The sequence below is a fragment of the Hemiscyllium ocellatum genome, chromosome 4, assembly GCF_020745735.1.
Source record: "Hemiscyllium ocellatum isolate sHemOce1 chromosome 4, sHemOce1.pat.X.cur, whole genome shotgun sequence".
Taxonomy (NCBI): Eukaryota; Metazoa; Chordata; class Chondrichthyes; order Orectolobiformes; family Hemiscylliidae; genus Hemiscyllium; species Hemiscyllium ocellatum.
Window position 1 is genome coordinate 37,391,537 of NC_083404.1, and position 17,322 is coordinate 37,408,858.

The 17,322-nt window shown below is 43.7% G+C and overlaps 1 gene segment (V, D, J or C); it reads right to left on the reverse strand.

The window, feature by feature from the left end:
* Positions 1-8,604: 8,604 nt before the first annotated feature.
* On the reverse strand, positions 8,605-9,151 carry LOC132815352 (T cell receptor gamma variable 9-like). The segment is given in 2 exon segments: positions 8,605-9,004; positions 9,086-9,151. Coding segments are annotated over 2 exon segments (372 nt in total).
* Positions 9,152-17,322: the final 8,171 nt, after the last annotated feature.

The following is a 17,322-nucleotide window of genomic DNA, read 5'->3' on the forward strand; positions in this document are numbered from 1 at the left end:
TGACTGTAGGAAGAAATCCGCAGTGTAACTCCACCCTCCGGCTCAGGGAGACCTTCACTGCAACTTCTACTCGACCAAAGCCCTTGAACTCCACAGTGAGTCGGCTCTCGGTGCTTTCACTCCAAGATCAGGAACAAATTGACCAATACGGCCGCGACCTGATTGGTGTCACACCACTCGCCAATTCACGGATTCAGGCGCAAGAAGCTCAGCACAAATCTATGTGGTGTCATAGAGTCATGGAGTCATAGAGATGTACAGCATGGAAACAGGCCATTCGGTCCAACCCGTCCATGCCGACCAGATATCCCAACCCAATCTAGTCCCACCTGCCAGCACCCGGCCCATATCCCTCCAAACCCTTCCTATTCATATAGCCATCCAAATGCCTTTTAATTGCCACTTTACCCAACTAGGGGAGGGGTGTGTGGGTTTCTCTGATAGCTTAGCTTCGAATGGTTCAGTGTTTTTGTACGAACATTGCATTGATGCCTCGCAGCGTGTATAACCCAGCAGGCACAGTAATAGGTGGCCGTGTCCTCTTCCTTCACTTTGCCGATTGTGAGGTAGAAATCGTTGTTGTTAGATTTCTCAGCATTGAACCGATCACCAAATCCAGAATCCCACGTTGTGCCTGATCCATAATAAAGGATTCGGGTGGGTGCCTGACCGGGTTTTTGCTGGTACCAGTGAAGGGGATCGCTGTCACTGATAGTTAATCCTCCGACTTCGCAGTTGAATCGAACGGTTTTACGCACATTTTTGGTCATGGATGGGACAGTCTGTTTCAATGTTTGTGCAAAATATCCGCCTAAGGAAAGAATAGACAGGGTTACAAATAACCGCTTGGTGGTTGCGAATGAACAACGATATCTGAATAATAGCGTCAGAAACACATACAGGGCAATGCGGTTACCACAATGAGCCAGTAATACAGCGACATGTTCACTCGGTCTTCAACTGTTCTCTCAAGCAGCTGGATAGAAACTAAAAAGAAATGAATCGCTTCTTTCAAACCAATCAGTGAGACATTGGTCAGGGTTGAACCCCGCCCCCTGCCCTCCAGGTCGGTTATTTGCAATATAAACAGAAAATGTTGGAAATACTCCAGCAGCAGCTGTGGAGAGAGAAACCGATCTAACGTTTCAGAAACCTGAGCTGGAAAACGCTGAGATGTCGACAGGGTTTTTAACCCAGAGAGAAGGCAGGGAAATAGGGAAGGGGGAGGTATCAACAAAAGGGAAATCTGTGACCGGGTGGAGGATGGGAGAGTTAGATATCTCAAGGGATAGTGGTGCAAGGGAAACAGTGATAGTAATGGGAAATGAACAGAAACAAAAGGTGGGTCCAGAGAATGTGGTACCAAGTAACAGCAGAATCATGAGGTTTAATTGGATCCTGAACTTCTGAGCATTTTAGGGGGTGGGAACTCCACTCCTCGGCGCTTTCTGAAATCATCCCTGAGTGACCCGGCTCTAATTTTAAGATTTTGTCCAATCTTACCGGACTCCTCCCCACCACAGAAATTTATTACTCTTTATATAACATCTCCCAAATCTTTCTCATTTCAAGTAGCTCAAATAGATTGGTTCATGAACATCTAAGCTCAAGGGAATACAAGGCAGGATTATTGAAATTGTCTTCATTATTTAACTCTTTCGACAGAATGAATGAGACTTTGCCAGAATGTGCGTCATTTTCACGCTGTTGTGGTAGATTATTGCACGAAATCATATCAGGGCCAACTCTGGTTGAATCTATCCCAGAAAAGATTCCAAGGTCGCACTCCAACTCAACGAGGATTAATTGGATATTTATACGTTGCATGACATGTAGACAGTACATTACTTGAATTCAGTTTTCGGCAAGCACGTGCTTTGTACATTCCACCCCTGGTCTCCCCACTCCCATCTCCTGTCCGAAGCCTCTGTTTCATTCCCATCCTTGACTATACCCGCTTGCTTGGTTCCTGGTCATCCTCCCATTCCATTTTCAGACAAAGCCTCACGGTTAATGCTGGTTCAGCCACTTGCATTTTCACTGAAACTGCTGCATCTGAGCGTGTTAAGTTCTTTTAGCCCACTTTTTTTAAAAAATGAGGATATATGAAAACTGATCTTAACTGATTTATGAAGTTTCCTAATCTTATTCTAATCCGAGCCGGAATTCAATGTGAATTTACAGACTAGCTCAGGGGCGGTACGGTGGCTCACTGGTTCTGACAGCGACTGTATGGATGGAGTTTGAGACATTCTGCCCATGTCTGCGTCGGTTTCCTCCCACAATTCAAAGGTGCGCAGATTAGGTGAATTGGCCGTGCTAAATTGCCCATAGCGCCTGGTGCATCAGTCAAGGTAAAATGTAGGGGGGGATGACTCTGTGTGAGTTACTCTTCGAAGGGTCGGTGTGGATTTGCTCCTCACAATTCAAAACAAAACGCCAGCCTCAGATTCCCATCCGCCGATTTTTATTTATATATACACTAGTATTAAATTTTGTTTCATCATGGATTCCCCGAGACTATGTGGGAGGATTGCCTTCGTTAACGGCGCTTTATAAGTGGGAGTTGATGAGTGTGTGGTGGCTGAGTGAGGAGCGAGCGTTTTTGTCAAGCATTTCTGTCTCTGTTGAACACTGTGCTATCCCAATGGGCGCAGTAATAAATGGCAGAGTCTTCCTTCACGATGTCATTAATTATCAAAGTGCACAAAGCGTCCTCCTTATCCGCTTTAAACCTGTTGCCGAATTCTGGATCCCGAATGACGCTGCTGTCATAGTAAAGTATTCTGGAGGGCGCCTGACCCTCTCGGTGCTGGTACCAATGGACTACAGTGTCCTTGCTGTCTACGGTACACTTAAATCTGACACTTTTACTGAGCTTGGTTACAGATGATATTGGTGCCTGTGTTAAAGACCCAGCCAAATCCCCATCTGGAAAAAAAGAATATTATATTGAAAACGATTATGAATGTTAGACTGACGCAACAGCTAAATAAACACAAGTACCTACAGGATAAAACCAGCGTCGCAATCACCCAGAACATTGTGCAGTGACCGGCTCGCTCTGTAGTGGGTTACTGCTGCTCAGGGTTATGTTTATAAAGGAAGTGAAGTCTCTTCCGTTTCCCTCCCCAAAACAGCTGGAATTTCCTCTCTTGCTGTACAAATTGAAGGCGCCCGATTTAATGCCTCTTTATAAAATGTGAGACCTTCTTCCTTTTCGTCTGTTTAATCGTTTCTCATTTGTTTCCTCTGGGTTCACAGACCCGAGAAGTGTTAATTCAAGATTCAGTTCAGGGATTGAAACTTTTAAAGTTGATCCGAATTAACCTGCTCGCTTGCCCCAGGCTCGGAGGTGTGTGCAGGCAGACTCGGGAGGGTCGGAAATGAGTGGAGTGGGCGGTGTAGACGGGTGGGGAAAGCAGAAACATAAGACCAGAAGACTTGGAGTGGAAGTAAGGCCATTCGGCCCATCGAGTCCACTCCGCCATTCAATCGTGGCTGATGCCCATTTCAATCTCTGTCTTGAAGACATTTGGCGTCCCGGCCTCCACTGCACTCTGCGGCAATGAATTCCACAGGCCCACCACTCTCTGGCTGAAGAAATGTCTCCGCATTTCTGTTCTGAATTGATCCCCTCTAATTCTAAGGCTGTGTCCACGGGTCCTAGTCTCCTAGCCTAATGGAAAGAATTTCCTAGCGTCCGCCCTTTCCAAGCCATGTATTATCTTGTAAGTTTCTATTAAATCTCCCCTTAATCTTCTAAACTCCAATGAATACAATCCCACAACAGTGGCAAGACGATCATACTTAACAATGAGTTCGATCCACATGCTCGAAGTTAGCTGTGCTGATCCCGATAAGAAATCTACGGCGAACATCCCAGATCTACAGTTGGAGTCCAAGTGGTTATCTTATTGGATTTACTAGACTCATGATCAATGGTCTGAAGATATGAGAACAGAAGAGAGTCAAACAGTCAGGGACAAAGCAGAGAACAAGGTAGGACTGATCAATTAAACTGCATTTATTTCAATGCAAGGGGCCTAACAGCGAAGGCAGATGAACTCAGGTCATGGTTAGGATTGTGGGACTGGGATATCAGAGCAGTTACAGAAACATGGCTCAGGGATGAACAGAACTGGCAGCTTAATGTTCCAGGATATAAATGCTATAGGAAGGATAGAAAAGGAGGCAAGAGGTGAGGGGGAGTGGCATTTTTGATAATGGATAGCATTACAGCTGTACTGAGAGAGGATATTTCCAGAAATACATCCAGGGAAGTTATTTGAGTGGAACTGAGAAATAACAAAGGGATGATCACCTTATAAGGATTGTATTATATACCACCTAATAGTCAGAGGGGAATTGAGTAACAAATTTGTAAGGAGATTTTAGTTATCTGTAAGAATAATTAAGTGAGGATATTTTCATTTTCCAAGTATAAACTGGGACTGCCATAGTGTTGAAGGTTTAGATCAAGAGGAATTTGTTAAGTGTCTACAAGAAAATTTTCTGATTCTTTATGTGGATGTATCTACTAGAGAAGGAGCAAAACTTGACTTCCTCTTGGGAAATAAGGCAGGGCTGAGGTGTCAGTGGGGGAGCATTTTGGGGCCAGCGACCATAATTCTATTAGATTTAAAATACTGATGGAAAAGGATAGACGAGATCTAAAAGTTGAAGTTCTAAATTGAAGAAAGGTCAATTTTGATGGTATTAGGCAAGAACTTTCAAAAGCTGATTGGGGGCAGATATTTGCAGGTAAAGGGAAAGCTGGAAAATGGGAAGCCTTCAGAAATGAGATAACAGCAGTCCAGAGACAGCACATTCCTCTTAGGCTGAAAGGAAAGGCTGGTAGGCATAGGGAATATCTATATATACCTACATATAGGTATAGGGGATGACTAAAGAAATTGAGGGTTTAGTTAAGAAAAAGAAGGGAGCATACATCAGGTATAGACATGATAGAGCAAGTGAATCCTTAGAAGAGCATAAAGGCAATAGGAGTATACCTAAGAGAGAAATCAGGAGGGCAAAAAAGGGACATGAGATAGCTTTGGCAAATAAAGTTAAGGAGAGTCCAAAAGGTTTTTAAAAATACATTCAGGACAAAAGGGTAACTAAGGAGAGAATAGGGCCCCTCAAAGATCAGCAAGGCAGCCTTTGTGTGGAGCTGCAGGAGATGGGGAGATACTAAACAAGTATTTTGCATCAGTATTTACTGTGGAAAAGGACTTGGAAGATATAGAATGTAGGGAAATAGATTGTGACATCTTGAAAAATATCCATATTATAGAGGAGAAAGTGCTGGATGTCTTGAAATGCATAATAGTGGATAAATCCCCAGGATCTGATTAGGTGTACCCTAGAACTCCGTGGAAAGTGAGGCAAATGATTCCTGGGACTCTTCCTGAGATATTTGTATCATCAATAGTCACAGATAAGGTATTGGAAGAGTGGAGGTTAGCTAACGTGGTGCTACTGTTTAAGAAGGGCGGTAAGGACATCTCTCAACCCTGCAGGCTTCCTGCCTCTATTCCTGATGAAGGACTTTTGCTTGAAATGTCAATTTTTCTGCTCCTTGGATGCTGCTTGACTTGCTGTGCTTTTCCAGCACCACTCCAGTTCATATTCGAGTTCCAGCATCTGCAGTCTTCATTTTTACCTGGTAAGGACAAGACAGGGAACTATCAACCAGTGAGCCTGACGTCGGTGGTGGGCATGTTGTTGGAGGGAATCCTGAGGGGCAGGATGCACATGTATTTGGAAAGGCAAGGACTGATTAGGGATAGTCATCATGGCTTTGTGCGTGGGAAATCATGTCTCACAAACTTGATTGCATTTTTTTGTACAAGTAACAAAGAGGATTGATGAGGGCAGAGCAGTAGGAGTGATCTATATGGTCTTCAGTAAGGCGTTCAACAAGGTTTCCCCATGGGAATGTGATTAGCAAGGTTAGATCTCATGGAATACAGGAAGAACTAGCCATTTGGATATAGAACTGTTTCAAAGTTAGAAGACAGAGGGTGATGGTGGAGGGTTGTTTTTCAGACTGGAGACCTGTGACCAGTGGAGTGCCACAAGAATTGGTGCTGGGTCCACTACTTTTCATCATTTATATAAATAATTTGAACCTGAGCATAAGAAGTATAATTAATAAGTTTGCAGATGACACTAAAGTTGGAGGTGTAGTGGACAGCGAAGAAGGTTACCTCAGTTTACAATGGGATTTTAATCAGATGGGCCAATGAACTGAGAAGTGGCAGGTGGAGTTTAATTCAGATAAATGCGAGATGCTTCATCTTGGGAAAGCAAATCTACACAGGTCTTATACACTTAATGGTAAGGTCATAGGGAATGTTGCTGAACAAAGAAACCATGGAGTGCAGGTTCATAGCTCCTTGAAAGTAGCATTGCAGGTAGATAGGATAGTGAAGAAGGCATTTGGTATGCTTTCCTTTACTGGTCAGAATATTGAGTACAGATGTTGGGAAGTAATGTTGAGACTGCACAGGGCATTGGTTGGGCCACTTTTGGAATATTGCGTGCAATTCTGGTCTCCTTCCTATCAGAAAGATGCTATGAAACTTGAAAGGGTTCAGAAAGTATTTACAAGGATGTTGCCAGGGTTGGAGGATTGAGCTACAGGGAGAGGTTGAAGAGGCCGAGGCTGTTTCCCTGGAGCATCAGAGGCTGAGTAGTGACATTATAGAGGTATATAAAATCATGAGGGGCATGGATAGGATAAATAGACAAAGTCTTTTCCCTGGGGTCATGGAGTCTAGAACTATAGGACATAGGTTTAGAGTGAGAGTGGAAAGATATAAAAGAGACCTAAGGGTCAATGTTTTCACACAGAGGATGGTACATGTATGGAATGAGCTGCCAGAAGAAGTGGTGAAGGCTAGTGCAATTGCAACATGTAAAAGGCACCTGGATGGGTATATGAATAGGAAGGGTTTGGTGGGATATGGGCCAGGTGCTGGCAGGTGGGCCTAGATTGGGTTGGGATATCTGTTTGGCATGGACGAGTTGGACCGAAGGGTCTGTTTCCATGCTGTACATCTCAATGGCTCTATGATATGTGGGAACATCATCACCTGCAAACTCACCTCCAAACCACTCCCCATCCTGAGTTTGAAATATACTGCCCTTCCTTCACTGTCACTGGGTCAAAATCCTGTCATTCCCTTTCGAATGACATTGTGGGTGAATTCACTGCTTGTGGACTGCAGCAGTCAGAATGCAGCTCATCACCATTTTCTCAAAGTAACTCGGGATGGGCAATACATGCTGCTGGCTAACCAGCGAGGCCCAGATCGAGCGAATGAACACACAGACAAAGAAGTTGCTAGTCCAAGCTCCGTCTTGGCAAGCACCTGCAAGGAGGCAGAGAAAACTCTTCAAGGACGTCCTCACATCCTCCCTGAAAAATTCAAGATCCTGCCGACTTGGAGAAATCCTTCGCCCACTCCTCCCATGCTGGAGAAGAAGTAGTCAACCCGTATTTATAGCATCTCCCGCCGGTTCCGCCAAACGCGAGTAGCAGAAGGAGCGTGCAGAAACTCCACTCATCCTTTTCAAACATCGCCTGATCCACACAGGGTCCGCTACTGGAATGTTAAGTGATCCTCCAGTCCGAGAGACTACCGAAGGAGGGCGGTCTATTTGTGGAGCTCCTAATCAGCAGTTGTGATTTTGGGCCGTTGATTAGAACGCAGAAATCTCTGCACTTTTCAACTAGAATTTTGAATTAAACATTTTAAATGGACTTTTTTTTTATTTGTTAAACGCAATGTGATTTAATTATGTAATTTCGACTTGAAGCGACGCGATAGTGGCTCCCCCTGGCGGCGTTAGGATTTGTTCTGATCCTCAGTTTGGGATCATAAACTCAGCGTCAGGAAAAGGAGCATGAAATGTCGGGCCAACGAACAACTGGCTTGCATTGCATTGTCAGGGTAGTCGAGAATACAGTGTTGGGGGATTCGCAAATTGCAATAAAATATTAACATGAAATGTCGGTAACACTGAGATTAGGGGACAGATAGTAAACCGCGTGAAACAAGAACGAGACGAGTTCCCGAAAACTTTTGGGGACAAAAGTTTTGGCGAGGTGTTTTATTGGGAGAAGCGGTTTACGCCACTGAAGGTGCGGGAACCAAGTCGCAGGATGATGGGGAAACCCTGGGGAGAGCTGCAGACAGGGAATGGCGAACCTGGCAGCACCTGGAGGAAAAAAGCAGCTAGCCTTTCGTCGTCGGCAGTTTATGTTTTTGTCATCCGTGTCATTTCCTGTCCAATATATTTCACCCAATTCTCAGAAGCAGAATGAAGATTTCAATATGAAAATCTGCTAAAACATGATGAGTGCGGACTGCAGTGTATTTCTGGACAAGCTGAGGAGTTTACAGGATTAACTATTAAAATACTTGTTTCCGGCCATTCCGACTCTAAATCCTTGCTCCGCCATAGACCATTACCTCTCTTGTGTTTGGGATATCTCAGTGAAAGAATTAGGGGACTCAAACGTGCGTTTAAACCCAGATTGTTAGAAGTCAGGTTTAAGACGATTTAGTAATTTATTTTCAATGTTCCACTGTTCACTGGACCCTGTTCCGTCGTCTGGGAGGAGAGCTCTCGATGTGCGGAGTATTTGTCGGGCTGTTCCACGGTCATATATCACCGTGTTCACCCCAGACGGCACAGTAATAAACTCCAGCGTCGCTATCCGCGATGTTTGTTAGGTCAAGCAGACTGCTTTTCTCTTTCGCCACGTTTTCGGATGTGAATCTGTCGGCGAAATCGCCGTCGTAAATTGGTCGGGCTCCTGTCACGTAGAGAATGCGGTGGAAGCCCTGGCTCGGGGTGTGGCGGTACCAGTGCACGGTCCCACTCACCAGATCCACATTCTCCAAGATGCACCGAAAACGGGCGACTTTTGTGCGCGCCCTGCTGACAGAGAGCTTGGCCTGAGTCAAGGATTGAGCTGACCCGCCACCTGTTTGAAAAGGAAAGATGACAATTATCAATATTGCAGGAAAATGTGTTGTTTAAAACGAATGAAACCTGAAGTACCTACAGGAGAAATACATGACAGACACGATGAGCGTTAACTGGATCTGCATGTCCCTGGCTGTGGGTTGGTCTGAGAATTGGGTGTAATATATTGCGACAGGAAATGACACGGATGACAAAAACATAAACTGCTGACGACGACGGAGTCGAAAGATTAAGTCTGCTTTTTTTTCCCCTACAGGTACTGCCAGGTCTGCTCAGTTTCGCCAGCAATGTCTGTATCTTTTTTCTTGGTTTCAGATCTTCAGCACCCGCAGCTCTTTGTTTTAATGACACTTGTCATCTCCACCACTACCAGTGAGCTCACGCAATGTCGAATTCCTGACTTAAGCAGGTGCTGCTGAGAATCCGCATTCACCGAAATGATTCCTCCCTGTCCATAAGACCATAGAAATAGGAGTGGAAGTAAGGCCATTCGGCCCATCGAGCCAACTCCGCCATTCAGTCATGGCTGATGGGCATTTCAATGCCACTTACCTGCACTCCCCCCACCCCCCTATCCCTTATTTCTTGGGAGATTAAGGATTTATCAATCTCCGCCTTGAAGACATTTAACATTCCGGCCTCCACTGCGCTCCATGGCAATGAATTCCATAGGCCCACCACTCACCTCATTTCCATTCTAAATTGACCTCCTCTCATTCTAAGGCTGTGCCCACTGGTCCTAGTATCTCCACCTGACGGAAACAATTTCCCAGCGTCCACCCTTTCTAAGCCATGCATTATCTTGTAAGTTTCTATTAGATCTCCCCTCAACCTTCTATACTCTTAACAAATACAATCCCAAGATCCTCAGCCATTCATCTTATGTTAGGCCTAGCGTTCCAGGGATCATCTGTATGAATCTCCACTGGACATGCTCCTGTATGTCCTTCCTGAAGTGTGGGGCTCAAAACTGGGCACAGTATTCTAAATGGGACCTAACCAGAGCTTTATAAAGTCTTAGTAGCACCTCAGTGCTTTTACATTTCAACCCTCTTGAAATAAATGACAACATTACATTTGCTTTCTTAACCACAGACTCAACCTGCAAGACAACCTTTAGAGAATCCTGTACTAGCACTCCCAGATCCCTCTGTACTTTGGCTTTATGAATTTTCTCCCCTTTTTAAAAATAGACCATGTCTATGTTCTTTTTTTCCGAAGTGCAAGACCTCGCATTTGTTCACGTTGAATTTCATCAGCCATCTCTTGGACCATTCTCCTAAGCCTAAATCTTTCTGTAGCCTCCCCACCTCCTCAGAACTACCTGTCCATCCATCTAACTTTGTATCATCAGCAAACTTCGCCAGAATGCCTCTGCAATAAACTATAGCGTTTGCCCATTCTGAATGAAATGTACAGATGCACTACATTATGCAGCAGCCCCAGAATACCTCCAACAGAAATCACTACAGTATTTGTGTACACCAGGATCCCAAAACAACCAGGTATTGATTGAGGAATCATCTTCTAGTGGTGCTGCTAAATCTTCTGAGGGAAGAGGAAAGCTTGATTTAAAGTCTCATCACAAAATCTGATCCACTTTCTCAGCTCTGAACCAGTTCCAATTAATCAAGTCCAAAACATGTTATACTATGAAGTTTGTCATGTTAGAGTATTCATTAATTGAGGGTGCGCCAAAGAGTCAGAGAGTCATAGAGTTGTACAGCAAGGAAACAGACCCTTTGGTCCAACTCGTCCATGCCGACCAGATATCCCAACACAAGCTAGTCCCACCTGCCAGCACCTGGCCCATATTCCTCCAAACCCTTCCTATTCATATACCCATCTAGATGCCTTTTAAACTTTGTAATTGTACCATCCTCCACCAATCCCTCTGGCAGCTCATTCCATACAGACACCACCTTCTGCATGAAAAGGTTGCTCCTTAGGTCCCATTTAACTTTTTCCCCTCTCACCCTAAATCTATGCCCTCTAGTTCAGAACTCCCCCTCTCTCAGGGAAAGTACCTTGCGTATTAATCCTATCTGGGCCCCTTATGATTTTATAAACCTTGATAAGGTCACCCCTCAGCCTCCAATGCTCCAGGGAAAACAACCCCAGCCTATTCAGCCTCTCTCCACACCCCACATCCTCCAACCCTGGCAACATTCTTTTCTGAACCTTTTCAAGTTTCACAATATCCTTCTGATGGGAGGGAGACCAGAATTGCATGCAATATTCAAAACATGGCCTAACCAATGTCCTGTATAGCTGCAACATGACCTCCCAGTTCCAATACTCAATGCTCTGACCAACAAAGGAAAGCATACCAAATGTCTTCTTCACTATCCTGTCTACCTGTGACACCACTTTCAAGAAACTATGAACCTGCACTCCAAGGTCTCTTTGTTCAGTAACACTCCCCAGGACCTTACCATTAAGTGTATAGATTTTGGATGAGAGGGAAAAATTTAAATGGGACCTAAGGAGCAACCTTTTCATGCAGAGGAGTAACAAGAAGATGGATTACTGGGCTAAAGGTAGACTACTTGGTAGTGTGGATGAGCAGAGGGATCTTGGTGTCCATGTACACAGATCTCTGAAAGTTGCCACCCAGGTAAATAATGCTGTGAAGAAGGCATATGGTGTACTGGGCTTTATTGGTAGAGGAATTGAGTTCCGGAGTCCTGAGGTCATGTTGCAGTTGTATAAGACTCTGGTGCGGCCTCATCTGGAGTATTGTGTGCAGTTTTGGTCACCATACTATAGGAAGGATGTGGAGGCACTGGAACGGGTGCAGAGGAGGTTTACCAGGATGTTGCCTGGCATGGTAGGAAGATCGTATGAGGAAAGGCTGAGGGACTTGGGGCTGTTCTCATTGGAGAAAAGAAGGTTTAGGGGTGACTTGATAGAGGTGTACAAGATGATTAGGAGTTTAGATAGGGTTGACAGTGAGAACCTTTTTCCGCTAATGGAGTCAGCTGTTACTAGGGGACACAGCTTTAAATTAAGGGGTGGTAGGTATAGGACAGATGTTAGGGGTAGATTCTTTACTCAGCAGGTTGTAAGTTCATGGAATGCCCTGCCACCAGCAGTGGTGGACTCTCCCTCTTTATGGTCATTTAAGCGGGAATTGAATAAGCATATGGAAGTTATTGGGCTAGTGTAGGTTAGGTAGGCTTTGGTTGGTGCAACATCGAGGGCCGAAGGGCCTGAACTGCGTTGTATTTTTCTATATTTCTATGTAAGTCCTGCTTTGATTTTCCTTTCCAAAATTCAGCACCTCTCATTTATCTAGATTCAACTCCATTTGCCACTCCTCAGCCCATTGGCCCATCTGATCAAGATTCCATTGTATTCTGAGGAAACCTTCTTTGCTGTCCACTACACTTCCAATTTTGGTGTCATCTGCAAATTTACATCTTCTATGTTCACATCCAAATCATTTATATAAATTTGAAAATCAGTGGAACCAGCACCAATCCTTGTGGCACACCACTGGACAGGCCTCCAGTCTGAAAGACAACTCTCCACCACCACCCTCTGTCTTCTACTTTCAAGCCAGTTCTGTATCCAGATGGCTAGTTCTCTCTGTATTCCATGAGACGTAAACTTGTGAACTAGACTCACATGAGGAACCTTGTCAAATGCCTTCCTGAAATCCAAATAGATCACGTCCACCATTCTGCCCTCATCAATCCTCTTTGTTACTAATTCAAAAAACTCAATCAAGTTTGTGAGACATGATTTCCCATGCACAAAGCCATGTTGACTATCCCTAATCAGTCTTTGCCTTTCCAAATACATGTGAATCCTGTCCCTCAGGATTCCCTCCAACAACTTGCCCACCACCGACATCAGGCTCACTGGTCTATTGTTCCCTGGTTTGTCCTTACCATTGTTCTTAAACATTGGCACCAAGTTAGCCAACCTCCAGTCTTCCAGCACCTCACCTGTGACTATCGATGATACAAATATCTCAGCGATCACTTCCGTAGCTTCCCACAGAGTTTTCAGGTACACCTGATCAGGTCTTGGGGATTTATCCACCTTTATGCGTTTCAAGACATCCAGCACACCCTCCTCTGTAATATGGACATCTTGCAAGATGTCACCATCTGTTTACCCATATCCTATATCTTCCATGTCCTTTTCCACAGTAAATATTAATGCAAAATGCTTGTTTAGTATTTACCCCATCTCCTGTGGTTCCACACACAGGCTTTCTTGCTGATATTTGAGAGGCCCTATTCTCTTCCTAGTTACCCTTTTGTCCTTAATATATTTATAAAATCCCTTTGGATTCTCCTGAACCCTATTTGCCAAATCTATCTCATGTCCCCTTTTTACCTGCCTGATTCCCTCTTAAGTACACTCCTATTGCCTTTATACTCTTCTAAGGATTCACTCAATCTCTCCTCAATTTCTCTAGTCATCCAGCATTCCCTACACCTACCAGCCTTTCCTTTCACCCTAACAGGAATATACATTCTCTGGACTATTGCTATCTCATTTTTGATGGCTTCCCACTTTTCAGCCATTCCTATACCTGAGAATATCTGTCCCCAATCAGCTTTTGAAAGTTCTTGCCCAGTACCATCAAAATTGGCCTTCCTCCAATTTAGAATTTCAACTTTTAGATCCGGTCTATGTTTGGACATTAAAACCCCCAAGCTTAACTACCCTATCATTCTGACAGATAACTGAAATCTCCTTACAAAATTCTTTCTCAATTTTCCGCTGCCTACTGGGGAGGGGTGGGGGTGGTGGGGGGGGGGGGGGCTCTATAATACAAACTCGATAAAATAATCATCCCTTTGTTATTTCTCAGTTCCCTGGATGTATTCTCAGGAATCTCCTCCCTAAGCACAGCAATAATGCGATTGTTTATCAGAAATACCTCTCCCACTCCTCTTTTCCCTCCTATAGCATTTGTATCCTGGAACATTAAGCTGCCAGTCCTGTCCATTCTTTCTCTCTCTCCCTCACTGACCATGTGGTTGCTGCCTTTGGCTGTCTTCCTCCTTTTAAAAGTGTCGTAGTTTTGATCTCCCCCCCCCCCCCCCAACCAAAGTTCCAAAATAATGCAACAGCATATAAAACATTGCTCCTGGAATTTAAGGACATTATCTCTAATACCTAAAATACCTCAAAAAAGGAGCAGCTCTTACAAACGCAACTTTTTCTCAACCTTTATCTTGGATTACCCAGAGCTATCCAGCAAATGCAATACTTTGATGTGTACCCACTTATACAAAAAAAAACCCACCACAATTAATGTTTGCATGCCCCCATAATCTATGGCAAATTTGTGATTCCTGTATAAAGCACGTTCTATTTTTCTCTCTTGAAATAGAAAAGGTTGGCAATAATAAGGAAAAGCAGGATATATTGTTAAGAGAAAGAGTTTATGCTGAGTGGCCTGAGTATTTCCACATGATTTTATTTTCCTTCAGTTTTTCAACATTTTGCTTCTAAGAAATGTCGCGGATACAGTGGTTCTGAAAGTTGATTGCATGGGCCAAGGGCAAATGATGATTGGGCCTTTTGTTGGGCCTTTTTGACCATTTTACCACAGACAGGAGCTGGGAAGTTACACATATATGTTAGTTATTTGGAGCAAGGTGTATTTAATCACTGGAGGCTGTTGAGATGAAGACCGGGATCATGGGCAATCACGAGTTCTGAAACAAAAAACAGAAATTGTTGTAAAAACTCAAGATCTGACAGCATCTGTGGAGAGAGAAACAGTGTTAACATTTTGAGTCCATGGACCCTTCTTCAGAAGTGATAATGACTAGGAAAGGGTTGGTGTATATGATGAAGACAAAGGTAAGTGGTGGTGGAACCCAGAGAGAGTGAATAACAAAGAAAGAAATGGATAATGGCAAGCCAGGGAGAAAGAAAAGTTGCTAATGGAGACCATTAGTGGGTGAAAATGGGTTGACTGTGGTGAAAGGATGTGATGACACAGATTGGTGTGTGGAAATTGGTGTAAGGACTTGGAAGAAGGTGCTTGAGCCCTAAAATGATTCAACTCAATATTGAGTCCTGAGACTGCAGTGACCCACAAATAGAAAATGAAATGCTGTTCTTCCAGCTTGCTCTGACCTTCACTAAAGCACAACAGATCTGGGATGGAAATATTTGCCACAGAACGCAGTAGTGTGTTGAAGTGACAAGCAACCAGAAGCTCAGATTCATTCTTACGGACAAAACATAAGTATTCTGCAAAGCAGTTGCCCAGTCTGCATTTCATCTCCCCATTGTAGGGGATACCACATTGTGAACAGTGAATGCAGTAGACTAGAGTGAGTCGAATGTAGGTAAATTGCCACTTCACCAGGAAGGTGCATCTGGTGCATCTTGGATAGTGAGTAGGGAGGAAGTAAACGGGCAGGTTTTATACCTTCTGTGGTTACACAGCAAGGTGACCTGTGGATGTTGGGATGTGTTAAGAGTGGAGAAGTGGATCAGGTGTCCTGGATGGAACAGTCCCTAATTGGGAAGGGATATGCATTTGGTGATGGCATCCCATTGGAGGTGTTGGAATTCACAGCTAATGATCCCTCGGATGTGGAGGCTGATGAGCTGGAAAGTGAGGACCAGGGGGCCCTATTGGTGTTGAGGGAGAGAAAAAGAAGGGCCTGAGGGCAGAAGAGGGGAAGATGATTTAAACATGACTGAAGGGCCTGTCAACCACACTGATGGGGAATCCTCATTTGAGGAAAAAAAGGTGGATATTTCTGAGGACCTCTGTGGAAGGTGGCATCATCAAAACAGATGTGACAGAGAGGGAGGAACTGGGAGAAATGGGGTAGAGTCTTTACAGAAAGCAAGGTGTGAGGATATATAGTCAAGGTAACTGTGAGAGTTGCTGGGTTTGTAGTGGATGTTAGTAGCCAGCCTATCCCTAGGAATAGAAAACAGAGATGTTGAGACTGGAAAGGAGAGAGTCAGAAATGGACTAAGTTAAGGTGAGAGTTGAAAATTGGAACCAAGTTGATAAGTTTTTCCAATTCCAGGTGAGACAGGGAAACAACACTAATGATGTTAGCAATGCACTGATTTTAATGATAACATGTGCCCTCATCCTCCAAGTTAGATCAGCTCAGTTATCATAAGGCATCAGCTTTATTCTAGATTCAGGGCTTCATTTGGTTTTTGGCCATGGTAGGCAATGGCAGGGTCTCACAAACTACCACTACCATCCTGAAAGACAATGGCAGCTGATGCAAAAAAGCACCCCACCTGCAAGTTCTCCTCCAAGCCACTTACCATCCTTAAACTATATAATTATTGTCACAATTCAAGGAAGCAGCTCACTGTCTCCTTATCAAGAGTATTGGGGATGGGCAACAAAAACTGAAGTAACTAAAATAACTAGCTTCGCTGTCATGTTCCCTAAGACCCAAAGTCCTGGGACTTCTAAAGTCCTTACCATTTACTAAATGATCCTATGCGGTAGCCTCCTGTATTTGTTTCTTTCTTTAAAAAATAAAATGTGGCTTGATATCATCAATGGCAATCTCAACGTTGCCTTTGTGGTTTGTGTGTAAACAGTTTGAACAAGACACTGCTGTAGTACTGGAAGGCTATGCAACTTTCCACCATCTCTGTTAGTGTTGAAATCCAAAACACATAATAAAACATCCTAATGTAAACCACCTCGACTGATTCAGATCGCTTGTCTGCAAGATCTTTTAAATAAAATTCATGTGTGTAAACCACCATTATACAAGTTGTAAGCTTAAAACACAGAATGCTTAAAACCAGAGGTACTTTTAATCTACTTGTTCAGATATGCTGTAAAATACCTTAACAGCATGTAGGATCTGAATTTGGACTACCTGGCTCAGAGGGAGGGACACTATCACTGTACCACAGGAATCATTCTGCTACCTTTATGTGCAGAGTAGGCACCATGATTCTTGGTGTCAGGCATTCCAATAAAGGTCATTCACCTTTATAAGTAAACATTATTGATCTATCAATTTGAATGAGTAAGACTATTTTGTCATGGATTTATTTATAGATCCGTATCTGGTGTGTGAACAGTAATACAATAGAAATAACCATTTTTAGATATTCACATTAGCATATGAAGGAAATCATTGCAATGATAATGAAACAGGGTTTCACATTGCTATTAAACACTCAATAAATGTGAGTTTAAAACCATCCTATCGGTGAAGTAGCTGTAATAGTTCCAACTTTCCCACTACTGAATCTATACCAAGTTTCCTGTAGCTAGTTGCAAGCTTAATTTCAGACCCATTGATCTTAAGCTTATTTTCAATCATACTGTTCAAATGT